This window comes from Salvelinus fontinalis, chromosome 4 (genome assembly GCF_029448725.1).
Source record: "Salvelinus fontinalis isolate EN_2023a chromosome 4, ASM2944872v1, whole genome shotgun sequence".
Taxonomy (NCBI): domain Eukaryota; kingdom Metazoa; phylum Chordata; class Actinopteri; order Salmoniformes; family Salmonidae; genus Salvelinus; species Salvelinus fontinalis.
The window spans coordinates 39,226,432-39,239,926 of record NC_074668.1 but is presented as its reverse complement, the minus strand read 5'-3'; the positions used below and the strand labels follow the sequence as shown (position 1 = coordinate 39,239,926).

General features: G+C 42.4%; 1 protein-coding gene across 2 annotated transcripts; it reads left to right on the top strand.

The window, feature by feature from the left end:
* The first annotated feature begins 1,709 nt into the window (after nt 1-1,709).
* On the top strand, nt 1,710-11,516 carry LOC129853746 (condensin complex subunit 2-like). 2 transcript variants are annotated; one of them, XM_055920112.1, is made up of 18 exons: nt 1,710-1,854; nt 2,329-2,542; nt 2,654-2,744; nt 2,930-3,022; nt 3,308-3,425; nt 3,623-3,774; nt 4,295-4,484; nt 4,810-4,892; nt 5,151-5,347; nt 6,817-6,962; nt 7,096-7,202; nt 7,551-7,670; nt 8,149-8,256; nt 8,469-8,615; nt 9,072-9,182; nt 9,503-9,579; nt 10,555-10,630; nt 11,099-11,516. In XM_055920112.1, the coding sequence occupies exons 2-18, from the start codon at nt 2,334-2,336 to the stop codon at nt 11,156-11,158; spliced, it is 2,085 nt and encodes a 694-aa protein (XP_055776087.1). In that variant the 5' UTR covers nt 1,710-1,854; nt 2,329-2,333; the 3' UTR covers nt 11,159-11,516. The 2 variants fall into 2 exon arrangements, with proteins under 2 accessions (XP_055776087.1, XP_055776086.1); XM_055920111.1 differs by having other exon boundaries at nt 9,500-9,579.
* Nucleotides 11,517-13,495: the final 1,979 nt, after the last annotated feature.

Below are 13,495 nucleotides of genomic sequence, written 5' to 3'. Positions count from 1 at the left end.
CCAACCATGAAGCACGGGGGTGGCAGCATCATGTTGTGGGGGTGCTTTGCTGCAGGAGGGACTGGTGCACTTCACAGAATAGATGGCAACATGAGGAAGGAAATTTATGTTGATATATTGAAGCAACATCTCAAGACATCAGTCAAGAAGTTAAAGCTTGGTCACAAATGGGTCTTCCAAATGGACAGTGACCTCAAGTATACTTCCAAAGTTGTGGCAAAATGGCTTAAGGACAACAAAGTCAAGGTATTGGAGTGGCCATCACAAAGCCCTGACCTCAATCCTATAGAAGATTTGAGGGCAGTGCTGAATAAGTGTGTGCGAGCAAGGAGGCCTACAAACCTGACTCCGTTACACCAGCTCTGTCAGGAGGAATGGGACAAAATTCACCCAACTTATTGTGGGAAGCTTGTGGAAGGCTACCCAAAACGTTTGACCCATGTGAAACAATTTAAAGGCAATGCTACCAAATACTAATTGAGCGTATGTAAACTTCTGACCCACTGGGAATGTGATGAAAGAAATGAAAGCTGAAATAAATCATTCTCTCTACTATTATTCTGACATTTCAAATTCTTAAAATAAACTGGTGATCCTAACTGACCTAAGACAGGGAATTTTTACTCGGATTAAACGTCAGGAATTGTGAAAAACGGAGTTGAAATGTATTTGACTAAGGTGTATGTAAACTTCCGACTTCAACTGTAGGTCAGTAACAGTTTGGGTCTCGAGTGTCACCCCCTTTGAAGAGGGGGATGACCACGGCAGCTTTCCAATTTTTAGGGATCTCGGACGATAGCAGAACCATATTGTGTTATTGACTGTTCCAGGTGTAACTCTGTGTTGTTGTTTGTGTCGCACTGCTTTGCTTTATCTTGGCCAGGTCGCAGTTGTAAATGAGAACTTGTTCTCAACTGGCCTACCTGGTTAAATAAAGGTGAAATTAAATTAAATTTAAAAACAATTAATTTAAGCAATTCTATTTTGCTCTTTACTTGTCAGAGGCTCTTCCTGACACATCTTGCATGCATGCATTTCTAGACAATCTGGACATCCCCTGTCTCAATTCAGATGAACAAACCAACATGGATGCCTCAATAAGTGATGATGAAGCTACTCTGGCAATTCAGTCCATGCAGAGTGGTAAAGCCCCTGGGTCTGATGGCTTCCCTATTACATTTTATATAGCATTCTCCTCTAAATTATCCCCTATCCTCAGCTCAATGTACAATGAAATCCTTTCTAGTCAGAAACTGTCACAGACACTTACCCAGGCGACTATTTCGGTTTTGATTAAAAAAGACAAGAATCCCCTAGACTGTGGCTCATACGGCCCTATAAGCCTTTTGTGCTGCGATTAGAACTTTCTCACTAAGGTCCTCTCATGCCGTAGAGTTGGTCCCCTGGTCCCCATTAATACAATAAATGGAGAGCCTGTCTTTTACTTTGTGTAACTTGCATAGTTTGGTAAGCAGTAATGACTGTTCTAGTGGCCATTTGTGCAGATAAGCATCTTTATTTAACTTTTTCCCCCATTGTTTTTGTTTCTATTACTGTTTGTTTCTGTTTTTCATTCCTATTTAACTTACTTTTATAGATGCCTTGGTGGGAGGGAGGGGATGGATGGATGGGAGAATGAGGGGTTGGGGTTGTGGGTATGGGCGGAGTTGAGTGTTTACGTTTTTGATTCCACGTGGTGACGCATACTCTCGTTACGTAAACCGTTCGGCGCAAAAATTCAAATGTTATCAGGAAGAAAAGTGCATCAATACAAAGTAAAACACGCTTCGTGTTAATTTAGGCAGTTTCATCTTTATATAAAGAAAGATACGTTCACTGTTGGATATAATCGAGGTAATGTATGAAATCGAGCTACAGCTTTTTTGTTTTCATCCAGCATTCGTAGCTAGCTAGCGTAAGCTAAACATGTTCTGTAGGATAGCAAGTTAGCTAACGTTAGCTAGTTCACTCGCTGATGTCAGATACCTATAGCAATTTAGCAAACTAATCCAGCGTGTCATGTCTTTAACCAACATCGTTGATTAGTTAACGATGGTATCACTGCTAACCGTAACAACAATAACAAACGATACCTTGCTCTATCAAGCTAACATTAGCTAGCTAGGCTGGATTTAGCTTGTGCAGCCCTGCTAACTAGATACGGTTACTTGCTAACAACAAAATGTTATTACTGATCTGATTGTCAAATCAAGCCTTCTTTGCCTTTGTAGTGTTAGCTAGGTTCCTATATCCAACTGTTGAATTTAACAGATAATGGTAACTAGTTACAGAACTGTGCATCACTGTGTCCGTTTTTCCCCCGGACAGTCACGATGAGCGCATCCTCCACACCTATCTCCCGGGTGCGTCAGTGGGCCTCACCGTCCCTGAAGCACAAGGGTGCCTCTCCTGCCGCCATCAGCACACCGCTCCTCGCATCTTTCCCCGGCAACGATGATGAGCTGGAGCGGCGTCAGAGGCGCAGATCCCGGGTCATTGATCTGCAAGCTGACTCTTCATTTAATGAATCTACCTCTCATAGGTAGGGCACGCCAACCCCTATTTTTGCTAGTAATCAAGTTAACGAAATCTTGACAGGTATCATATTGATTTTTAGACCTTTGTATAAGATACAATCTGTGTTTGTATTCAGCACCACCGGGACCCCTGCCGCTGTGCCTAAACTGTCAAATGCACAGATCTCAGAGCATTACTCCACCTGCATCAAACTCTCCACTGAAAATGTAAGCAGAATGTCCATTCACATATTTACTATCTTTAACAGACACTTCTAAGAGGGGCAGAATCCATCCCAAGGAAATGTTGTTGCTCTCCCTCCTCATTTCTTATTGCATCATATCTCCAACCATGCAAGTTATTAGAAACTGGCATCTCAGATGTACAAAGCCTTGTTGTTCTATTTTTGTAGAAAATTACCACCAAGAATGCCTTTGGTCTCCACCTGATTGACTATATGGCTGACATCCTCAAACAGAAGGATTCTGAGCTCACAAATTTCAAGGTATGGCTTTAGACACAAATTATTCCATTGTTTCTGTTTATTTGTCTCTTTGAATTTCCTCTTTACACAAGGATTTCTTCAGATTTGTGCTACTGTTGAGGAGATGAAAGTATAATCTGGTAATGGATGGAGAGGAAATGCACTTAAGATATTCATTGTTTTTATAGGCCTACTCCAAAATAATGAAGCTTATGATAGACTATTAATTTCACTTTACTGGCCTAGCGTCTGTTGGTTGTATGAGAGAGCAACCATCTCATACTGTTTCTCTCTGTCCCTGCCAAGGTGGCAGCGGGTACCTTGGACGCCAGCACCAAGATTTACGCGGTCAGAGTGGATGCTGTCCATGCTGATGCCTACAGAGTGCTGGGAGGACTGGGTGCTGAGACCAAGCCTGGGGAAGGTGAGCGCCTGTTAACTATAACATCTATAAACTGTCCCGTTTTTCCCAACTGACAAACTATTCCCCCTATAGTGCACTACATTTAACCAGGGTCCATAGGATAGTGCACTATATAGGGAATAGGGTGCAACACTGACTTTCTGTAATTTAATAAAAGATCAACAGCTTCTGTTTGAACCTTGTCTGTCTGTGTATAGAGCATGGAGCAGGGGTAGGAGGAGAGATGGAGGAGGGGGCTGAAGGTGAGCTGGCTGCTAAGCAGGTGGTGAAGAAGAAGAGGCCTCCCAAGAAGACTGTGGAGCAGAACCTGAGCAACATCAACAGCTCTGAGTCTGAGATGAAGTGTGAGGTAAGGGATGGTTTCCTGCTCCAGGACTGGCCTGAGTTAAAGGACCAGGCTATGCCTGTGTTTGTTGTGTTCATTGTGCATTCAGTTGGAAATCTTCGAGACTGGTAGCCACACAGTGCTTGAGTCCCAAATGGCACCCTCTTCCCTATATCAAATTTGATTGGTCACATACACATATATTGCTGGTGTAGCGAATTGCTACACCCGCAATATAGGGAAGGATCTGGTCAACAGTAGTGCACTATTTACGGAATAGGGTGCTCTTTGGGATGCAACCCAGGCTACACTTGTGGATTCACCCCGGGCTACACTTGTGGATTCACCTGGAAATCTTTGAGACTGATAGCCAGACACTGAATAGAGATGGAATTGATTAGGAATGCCTTGATTTAATGTGAGGACTTATTATCATATTTCCTGAGAGTATGGATCCAGCCTGGGTTGTGAGTTTCTACAAAACTCATTCATGGTAAACTCACACATATTATCCCCCTCCTTGTTATTGTCCTTCCAACTCCAGGTGGACCCCATGTTCCAGCGCATGGCGTCGTCCTTCGATGAGAGCAGCACGGCAGGCGTCTTCCTGTCAGTGTTGTTCAGTGAGGACAGTCGCTGTGAGCTTCTCTTTCCCTCCCACATGACCCTGCTGCACTCCAGGCCCTCTTACTCCCAGCCTCCACCGCAGCACGTCCCTGCAACGCCCTTCACAGGTAACACTGACCGTGTCATCACACTTTGAGCCATATGTAGCAAGCGCCTCAGGGTAGAAGTGCTGATTTAGGATTATTTTTTCCTTTTAAATAATATGATATGAATAAGGGGAGCCTGATATCATCAGCACTTCTAATCTTAGATGCATGAGAAATACAGCCCCTGGGCTGTTTTTGTTCTGTACTAACCCCTAATGGACTAGCATAGTATCTCTTGACTTTAGCAGACACATCTGGTTCTACTGATCATTGAGTATTGGCAGTTGGCCTACATGTTCCGATAATAGTATCAAGCATGTAAAGATGTTGATTGTGTGATTGACAGGTGGTCTCCAGCGGATCCAGGAGAAGAGCTCTATCTGCCCTTCCCTGGCAGACTTCTCTTTCACCAGCTGGAACCCTGACCAGGTCAGAGCAACATATACACTGGCAATATACACAGCCTGTGTCTCAAATGGCATCCTTTTCCATATATGGTGCACCACTTTTGACCAAGGCCTATAGAGCACTGGTCAAAAGTAGTGCACTATATAGGGAATAGGGACACACATGTCTTTATTATTGTTTGGAAATGATGGTCAGATTGGATGTATAGTTTGAAACGGTAGCTATACAGCTTCAGAGTATCTTAACCACAGTCTCTATATAAACTCTTGTCCTATTCAGACCATGAACCAGATGCTGGAGAAGATAAAGCAGGGGGATCACGTGTTTGACGTGAACGCAGAGGCAGACGAGGAGGAGTGTCAGGACTTTGGGGAAGATTTTGATGGAGACTATGAGGAGGGTCAGGGGGACCATGGTGGCGAAGGCTCCAAGGAACACAAGGATCGCTGTGAGGCTGGAGGGTCCGGGAGAGGAAGGTGAGGATATTGAGTTTTTTTATTTTTACAGGGTTAACAACCTTGTGGTAATGTACTGAGTATTTTTGAAATTTTTTTGGTACTCTGTGTGTCTATCCTTGTAGAGGATCCCAGGGATGTTTCATGAGGCACCAAGGGGTATTCAATTTCTAAATGGGTCCGGTAGCTTGAAGTGACTTTGATCTGTCTTGAGTTTTTACCATGATCTCCTGAGTGTTAAAAAAAATGTTTATGACAGTAACACACTCAGACCCAGTAAAGCGTCTATCAGCAGTTGAAACGATAACAAAAAGCTGGGGGATGAGGCTGGAGAAATGGAACCACTCTGAAATTCATAGAGAGAGCTATGGATGCAGGGACTGACCAGAAACATTTGTTTTAACCATGTTTTGAGGCTATTTTGTTTACAGACATTGGAGTTAAACAAGCGTATATTTTATGTTCTGATTGGCTATGACAGTTGAACTTAGCTCATGAGGTATTTATTAAGTTACGTTCTTCAAGAATCAATGGGTATACACTGGGTGTACAAAGCATTAGGAACACCTTCCTAATATTGAGTTGCAGCCCCTTCCCTCAGAACAGCCTCAACTCGTCAGGGCATGGACTCTACGAGGTGTCGAAAGCGTTCCACAGGGATGCTGGCCCATGTTGACTCCAATGCTTCCCACAGTTGTGTTAAGTTGTCTGGATGTCCTTGGGGTGGTGGGACCATTCTTGATACACACTGAAAACTGTTGAGCATGAAAACTGCTTTGAAAACAACTTTGCAGTTCTTGACACGAACCGGTGCGCCTGGAACCTACTACTGACCCTGTTCAAAGGAACTTAAATATTTTGTCTTGCCCATTCACCCTCTGAATGGCACACATACACAATCCATGTCTCAAGCTGAACTTTTTTGTTGTTGACCCGTCTCCTCCCCTTCATCTACACTGATTTGAAGTGGATTTAACAAGTGACATCAATCAAATCAAATGTATTTATATAGCCCTTCTTACATCAGCTGATATCTCAAAGTGCTGTACAGATCCATCAATAATGGATCATAGCTTTCACCTGGTCCATCTGTCATGAAAAGAGCAAGTGTTCCTAATGTTTTGTGCACTCAGTGTATATCATTCATTTATACGAAGAAAAAACAGTTGCCCCTTTTTAAATATCCAGTTTAGATGTCAGGATGAAGGAAGAGACACCATTTGACTCTGGATAGAAACAGATCTACGACTGACTATGAGCTACTTAACTTCAGTCCAGACATAAAGCTTTAGAATTGAGTTACTTATCAGAGCAGAAGTAATTTGTCTTACAGAACTGATGACGTGTTAGTAAGTCAATTTGTTATTTTACACAAAAATTGGGTCATTATTTTTTTCAGCCTAGACTTAATAAGAACTGATGTTTTGTCTTTTTATAATTCATTTCAAAGGAATTTGAACATGGTTCTGTGATGTTATGACTGTTCACAGGGATGTGATTCCCATCGGAGAGGGGGACATAGCCACCATGTGTCTGCAGTTGTCCGACCAGCCCAGAGAGTACTCCTACTTCAGCCCCAGGACCATGGCTACCTGGGCAGGCCCTGGCTACTGGCGCTTCAAGCCTCTGCACAAAAGTGAGTGGTGGTTGTACACAGAGTTGTTGTATATGTTGTTTACCTATGTTTTGGATATTCCCTTAACAGCATTGCCCTCCAAATATATCTTAATTCTTCCCTTCTTGCTCTCTGTCCCGCTCTGTGTGTTTAGAGGACAACGTGCCTGAGAAGGAGGGTCGCAAGAGAAAGCCAAAGAAGGCTTTTGAAATCGACTTTAATGACGATGTCAACTTTGACACCTACTTCCGCACCACTAGAGTAAGCCCTTGGTTGCCCCTCTAGTTCGCTGATGCAATCCCTCTCAATTCATCCTCATTGTTTGATCCGTAACCAAGAGCATCACTCACTAAGTGCCAGTTTTCTGAAGCATTGCCATTGGGACAATTACTGTATTATTCACTTGTGTAAATTTGTTTTGATGCTAATACGTGGGTCAAGTGTCTTAACAATCCCAGGCTGTGTGTGAGGCAGTTGTGCAGTTTCATGTTAGCCACTGCAACAGAGGAAGTGTGATTTTTAGTTGCTGATGGAGTTTTCCCACCATTCATATATGAACTCAAACAGTTCTCTCACTTCTGTCTATTATGTTCCTTTCTGTTCTCCCAGGCCGCTACCACTAACACCAAGTCAGCCCTCAGCACAAGAAACAAGAAGACCACTCTGGCTGCAGACTTCCAGTTCCCCCCTGAGACCCTGTCCCAACTCAGCCTTAAGCCCGCCAGCACAGTAAGGTCTCCCTTACTCTTTATCCCAGCAACCAGAGTGGAATAAACGGCCTAGAAATAAACGTACCGCACACCAGTTGACCCTGTCCTGCGTGTCTATGGCGATACAGAGGGACAGTGGTGTGCTAAAACAATGTGCAGCCGCCACCAGATACAATCAGACCTTCATCGCCGTAGCTGACTGGAACTGATATGCTGCTACAATGTTGTCCATTGTACTATTAACATCTTTGATTTGCACGCCGTCTCTCACTTTTTCTCTCTGCCTTATTTATTACCCTTCTGACCTATCCCCCTCAATCCTATTATCTTTCTCTCACTGTTCTTACACGCGCACACACTCACACAAATGGGGGGGAAAATGACACATTTAATGTGGAACCTTGATGGTAAACGTTGACTAATTAGAAGTGAGAATTGTGATGCCACTCACACACGTGATGTGCTCTATGTCAGTTAACTTGTGTGTTCTACGTCAGTTATGTAAAGAGGGCCAGAAGAGGTTGTCTGGAGAGCTGGGGGAAGGCATCGGAGACTACGACTACAACAATGCCAATGACACAGCCAACTTCTGCCCGGGACTGCAGGTCTGAAACCACCCTACTGTCAATCTCACACTGTCTTTTTCAACGTTTCATTTCCCTCGGATACCTTTTTTTCACCTTGTAATAAGTAGCCATTATAATATAGCATTATTTTTCCCTCATCAACGCCACATTTTGGACCCTCAATTGTTTAGTAGCTGCTTCAAATAATGGGGTAATCTCTCTCTACATCTCTGTCAATCTATATATATAAGGGTGGTGAAAGTGATGATGATGGTGAAGGGTTCAGTGGGGGTACAGGTGACACCCAGCCTTCTGTGGATGGTAACCCCGCCTCCTCACAAGACCATGATGACGTGTCCACCTATGGGGAGGATGACCTGGTGCCAGAGCCATACAGGGTAAGACTGGAGGGAAGGGGAAGCCAATGTTAAGCAAGTGTGTTTTTGAAGACCGTGGCCAGATAAACATGACCAAAGCATGTATTGCTGTCTTACCTTGTCCATAGACTGCTTACATGACTCTCTGAGGTCATTAAAGATCCCATGGCACTTATCGTAAGAGTAGGGGTGTTAACCCCGGTGTCCTGGCTAAATTCCCAATCTGGCCCTCAAACCATCATGGTCACCTAATAATCCCCAGTTTACAATTGGCTCATTCATCCCCCTCCTCTCCCCTGTAACTATTCCCCAGGTCGTTGCTGCAAATGAGAACGTGTTCTCAGTCAACTTACCTGGTAAAATAACGGTAAAATAAAAAATAAATAAAAAACATGGCAAGGAAACCCAACATCTCGTTTTCTAATTTGGCTGAATTATCCCTTTAAATGTTACTCCTAGCTTTACTTTTCATTTCAGGTGAACAAGATTGAGATAAACTACGCCAAGACAGCCAAGAAGATGGACATGAAGAGGCTCAAGAACACCATGTGGAATCTTCTGACTGACAGTCTGGAAAAACCAGCCAAGGTCAATTTTAAGTCTTTCCAGGTTTCTTCCCCCCCAGGTTTTATTGATTGTATTCTGTGGTCTGCAAATGTTTGTTTTTTTCTCTCCGTGCCTCTTCCTTACAGACCTGGGTTCAAATACTATTTAAAATCGTTCAAATACTTTAAGTGTTTGCTTAAGTCTGCCTGGAGTGCCAGGTGGGCAGTGTTTGCATTTTACTATTGGTACCATTGTAACGGGCAGGCGCAATCAAGCTCAGATGAAGTATTTGAAATTATTTTCAAAAAGTATTTGAACCCAGGACTGCTTCCTTGTGATTAACAGTGTTGTGTTCTCAGCAGGAGGTTGAAAATGTGGAGACTTCGGAAGTGTCTGGGGAGAAGGTCTTCAGCCAGACCACACAGACCCTGCGTCAAAGGTACCAAGCCTTAATATCAGCACTGGACCCATTCTCAAATGGCTCTAGTGTTCTTTCTCAGCTGCCATTGGAGAACAATTTGGAAATTGTGGTGGATTTGCTTCTTCTTTTTTTTTCTTAAACTGGTAGCTAGATAGACATGAATAATTGATTTACCGTAATTGCTGGACTATTAAGCGCACCTGAATATAAGCCGTACACACTGAATTTTTTACAAATATGTATTTTGTACATAAATAAACCGCACATGTCTATAAGCCGCAAGTGCCTACCGGTACATTGAAACAAATGAACTTTACACAGCCTTTAAATGAAACACGGCTTGTAACAAAAATAAATAGGCTTTTAAACTTAACACGGCTTGTAACAAAAATAAATAGGCTTTAACGAAACACGGCTTGTAACAAAAATAAAAAATAAATAGCAGTAAACAGTAGCCTACCAAGAAAGTCAAACTTCATTGCGGTGGCGATTGTTTTGGCTTTTAGTCGGATCTGCACAGTTCCAACGTCTTATCATCGACTCATTAAGGCCAAGCTCCCGGGCAGCAGCTCTATTTCCTTTTCCAACAGCCAGATCGATCGCCTTCAACTTGAAAGCTGCATTATATGCATTTCTCCATGTCTTTGCCATGATGAGGGTGACAAAATGACTACCGTAATCAGAATGATGGCAAGTTTGAGCGCGCTCGAGTTACGTCACATTATGTGACGGTGCTCAGTTTTTTGGCGGCATGAATCTTGTGAAAAAAATAATAATAACATAAATTAGCCGCGTCATTGTATAAACCGCGAGGTTCATAGCGTGGGAAAAAAGTAGCGGCTTATAGTCCGGAAATTACGGTACACTGCTGCCAACTGAGGGCCTTTGGATGGTCCAAACATTCATTTGCTCAAATTGATGTAGTTAGGACATACATGCTGATAAATAATGTAATAAACTCCATGTCTTCTCCTTCCTCTCCTGTCACTTAAGCTTGCCCCCCAACATGGCTCAGAACCTGTCCGTGCCCCTGGCGTTCGTCGCCCTGCTGCACTTGGCCAATGAGAAGGTGAGTAGCTACTCCTCTGACTGCCAGCATCATGGCATTCCTAAAATAAGTTGGTTCTAGACATGGTTATTATGTTGACATATAACATGTAGTTGTACAAAGCTACATTATTAACAAACAAATTATTTTGAGGTTTTATTAGTTGAGAGGGTTTGTGCAAGGAATCATGGTGTACTTTAATTGATCTTGGCTGTGCCAAAGAGGCTGCGTTTACACAGGCAACCCAATTCTGATATTCACTAAATTGGTCTTATGACCAATCACATGGGATTTTCATATCAGATCTTTTTCAGGGTATCTGATTGGTCAAACAAATATCATTATTGGGCTGCCTGTGTAAACACAGACAAATAAACTTGAATTGAGTCTTTAATTTCAGATAGTCTTCGGTATCAACTGTTTTCACTTGGTTGAGTGTGACAGAAGAGTTAATCACAGCACTCACTCATTCATTGTTTCATTCAACAGAATTTGGAGCTCATCAAGGTGGACGACATGTCAGATATCATCATCAAGCAAGGTCAATGAAAAGGGATGGACAATGGGACAGAGTTATTTCCTTTTCAATCTGCTTAATTTCACCTTTTCTATGTATACAATGAATTATGGGCCATTCATGTCAAGCAAAGGCACCCTCATATTTAGATTTTGAGCCTGTGAAAGATGTTATTTCTCAAATGTATAATAAGTGGCCCTTTTTAAAATGACTCATCTATTTTATTACCTGAAGTGTTTTAAACATTTACCTGTACTTTGTTTAATCTGTCCTTTTTTCCCCTCTACATCTATTGTGTGTAGATAATTTAAATCCTTCACTCCTGCCTTCCTCACAACGGTGGAATGTACATACATACCAAAACAAATAAAACATTTGTTTTCTAAATTACCTGGTTCCTGTGTACAAACAAAAGCAAACTGCAGGGAAGCAATTTTTTTGTGAATGGTTATTTATGCTGTACCTTATTCTACAGTAAACAGACGTCATTGGATCGTAGCGAACTCCCTGCAGCCTCGTCACAGAGGTTGTGTTCCAAATGGCACCCTTTTCCCTACATAGTGCACTACCTTTTACTAGAGCCTTAAGGCAATAGAGTGCCATTTGGTACGCAGACACGTGGTTAAAACCGGTTGGTCAGGGTTAGCAGTGCAGATGGGCTGGGTGATACTGCATCAGCATGACTGGTACAGCAGGCGTGACTGGGCTGGGTCCAATCACGCACACATGGCTGGCTGTAGAGGGAAGTTTGCAACGTTATATTCTGGCTAGTCTGAGAATATTTTGTATACATGTTACACTGCCTTAAACTCTATTCAACATGATTCTATATGGAATGATGAATGCAGTGCATCGCACACCCCATTCCTTACCTTGACTGACACACTACATTTGGAATTTAAAAGCAGATCATGACTGAAAGTGCACTGCAAAAATGTATGCACTGACTACTATAAAATCACTCGAGATAAGAGCCTCAGCTAAATGACAAATGTAAATGCAATAATTGCTTTCCATAGACCCACTCAGCATTAACAGGGTATCACATAATGTGCTGTATGAGGAGATTTAGCTTGAGACTTGTCTGTAAGCATCAAAAGCTTACAGCAAACAGCCTACCAGTACCAGCACAAGACTGTCGACCTAAAAGCTTGTCTGAACCGCCATCAGATATAGTAGCCTATCTCAGCATGTGAGATCCATCCTGTTAGACAAGATCCATCTTTATCACTGGGATGTTAAGAGGAGTCATGCACCCCAGAAAATCAGAGGGGGCACAAATATGTGGGTATAACTGGGGGGTGGTCCAGAGGGCTAGCCCCGTCCCCCCGTCCCCGTCTGTAAATTGGAGAATTTATCTTTTTTTCAAACACCTGAAAGTGTTTAACTGCAATCTAAAGCCATAATCATAATGCTTAATTGTATGTAAAAAAATATATATAATAATACACTGCTCAAAAAAATAAAGGGAACACTTAAACAACACAATGTAACTCCAAGTCAATCACACTTCTGTGAAATCAAACTGTCCACTTAGGAAGCAACACTGATTGACAATAAATTTCACATGCTGTTGTGCAAATGGAATAGACAAAAGGTGGACATTATAGGCAATTAGCAAGACACCCCCAAAAAATGAGTGATTCTGCAGGTGGTGACCACAGACCACTTCTCAGTTCCTATGCTTCCTGGCTGATGTTTTGGTTGAAGCCAGTTCAGGGAACAGAACTGAAAATCTGAAAAATATAGAAATGTTTAATTCAAGGAACAGAAACGGAACCTTGAACAAAAGGGATCCATACTGTTCCGGAACAGAAACTTTATTTTAAAAGTATGGCTAACAGTTAATAATTGTATTTTACATTCCAGGCAAACAAAGCGCCTATGCAAAGCCATCACTCTGTCATTCAAAAATGTATTCCAGTCTCTGCCTGCAAGCTGAAAATCTATGCCTGTATGTGTTTAGGCTACCTGCCCCTCACCCCTCTGAAGCATAGGCCACTGACATTACATTTACGCTTGATTCAGAAGATAGGGAGAGATTTTTCATTAGCTATAGAAGAATGGAATAACTTTTTCAATGCTAGTTAAGTACTATAGGCCTAGGTATCACGTAACTACAAAAATTTATGATGTTTTTAATTTGACCTTTAGGCAAGTCAGTTAAGAACAAATTCTTATTTACAATAACAGCCTAGGAACACTGGGTTAACTGCCTTGTTCAGAAGGACAGTTTTTTTTTACCTTGTCAGCTCGGGGATTCGATCTTGCAACCTTTCGGTTACTAGTCCAACGCTCTAACCACTAGGCTACCTGCCACCCCTGTTTTTAATTCTGGTGCCGCTCTGCACACACAAGCTTGTCGACCT

Bases quoted from the DNA above. Each gene is read 5' to 3' on its own strand.
- LOC129853746 (XM_055920111.1), top strand. From the start codon at position 2,334: ATGAGCGCATCCTCCACACCTATCTCCCGGGTGCGTCAGTGGGCCTCA. The intron at 3,426-3,622 runs GTGAGCGCCTGT...GTCTGTGTATAG, and splicing joins TGAGACCAAGCCTGGGGAAG to AGCATGGAGCAGGGGTAGGA. The intron at 7,203-7,550 runs GTAAGCCCTTGG...CTGTTCTCCCAG, and splicing joins CCTACTTCCGCACCACTAGA to GCCGCTACCACTAACACCAA.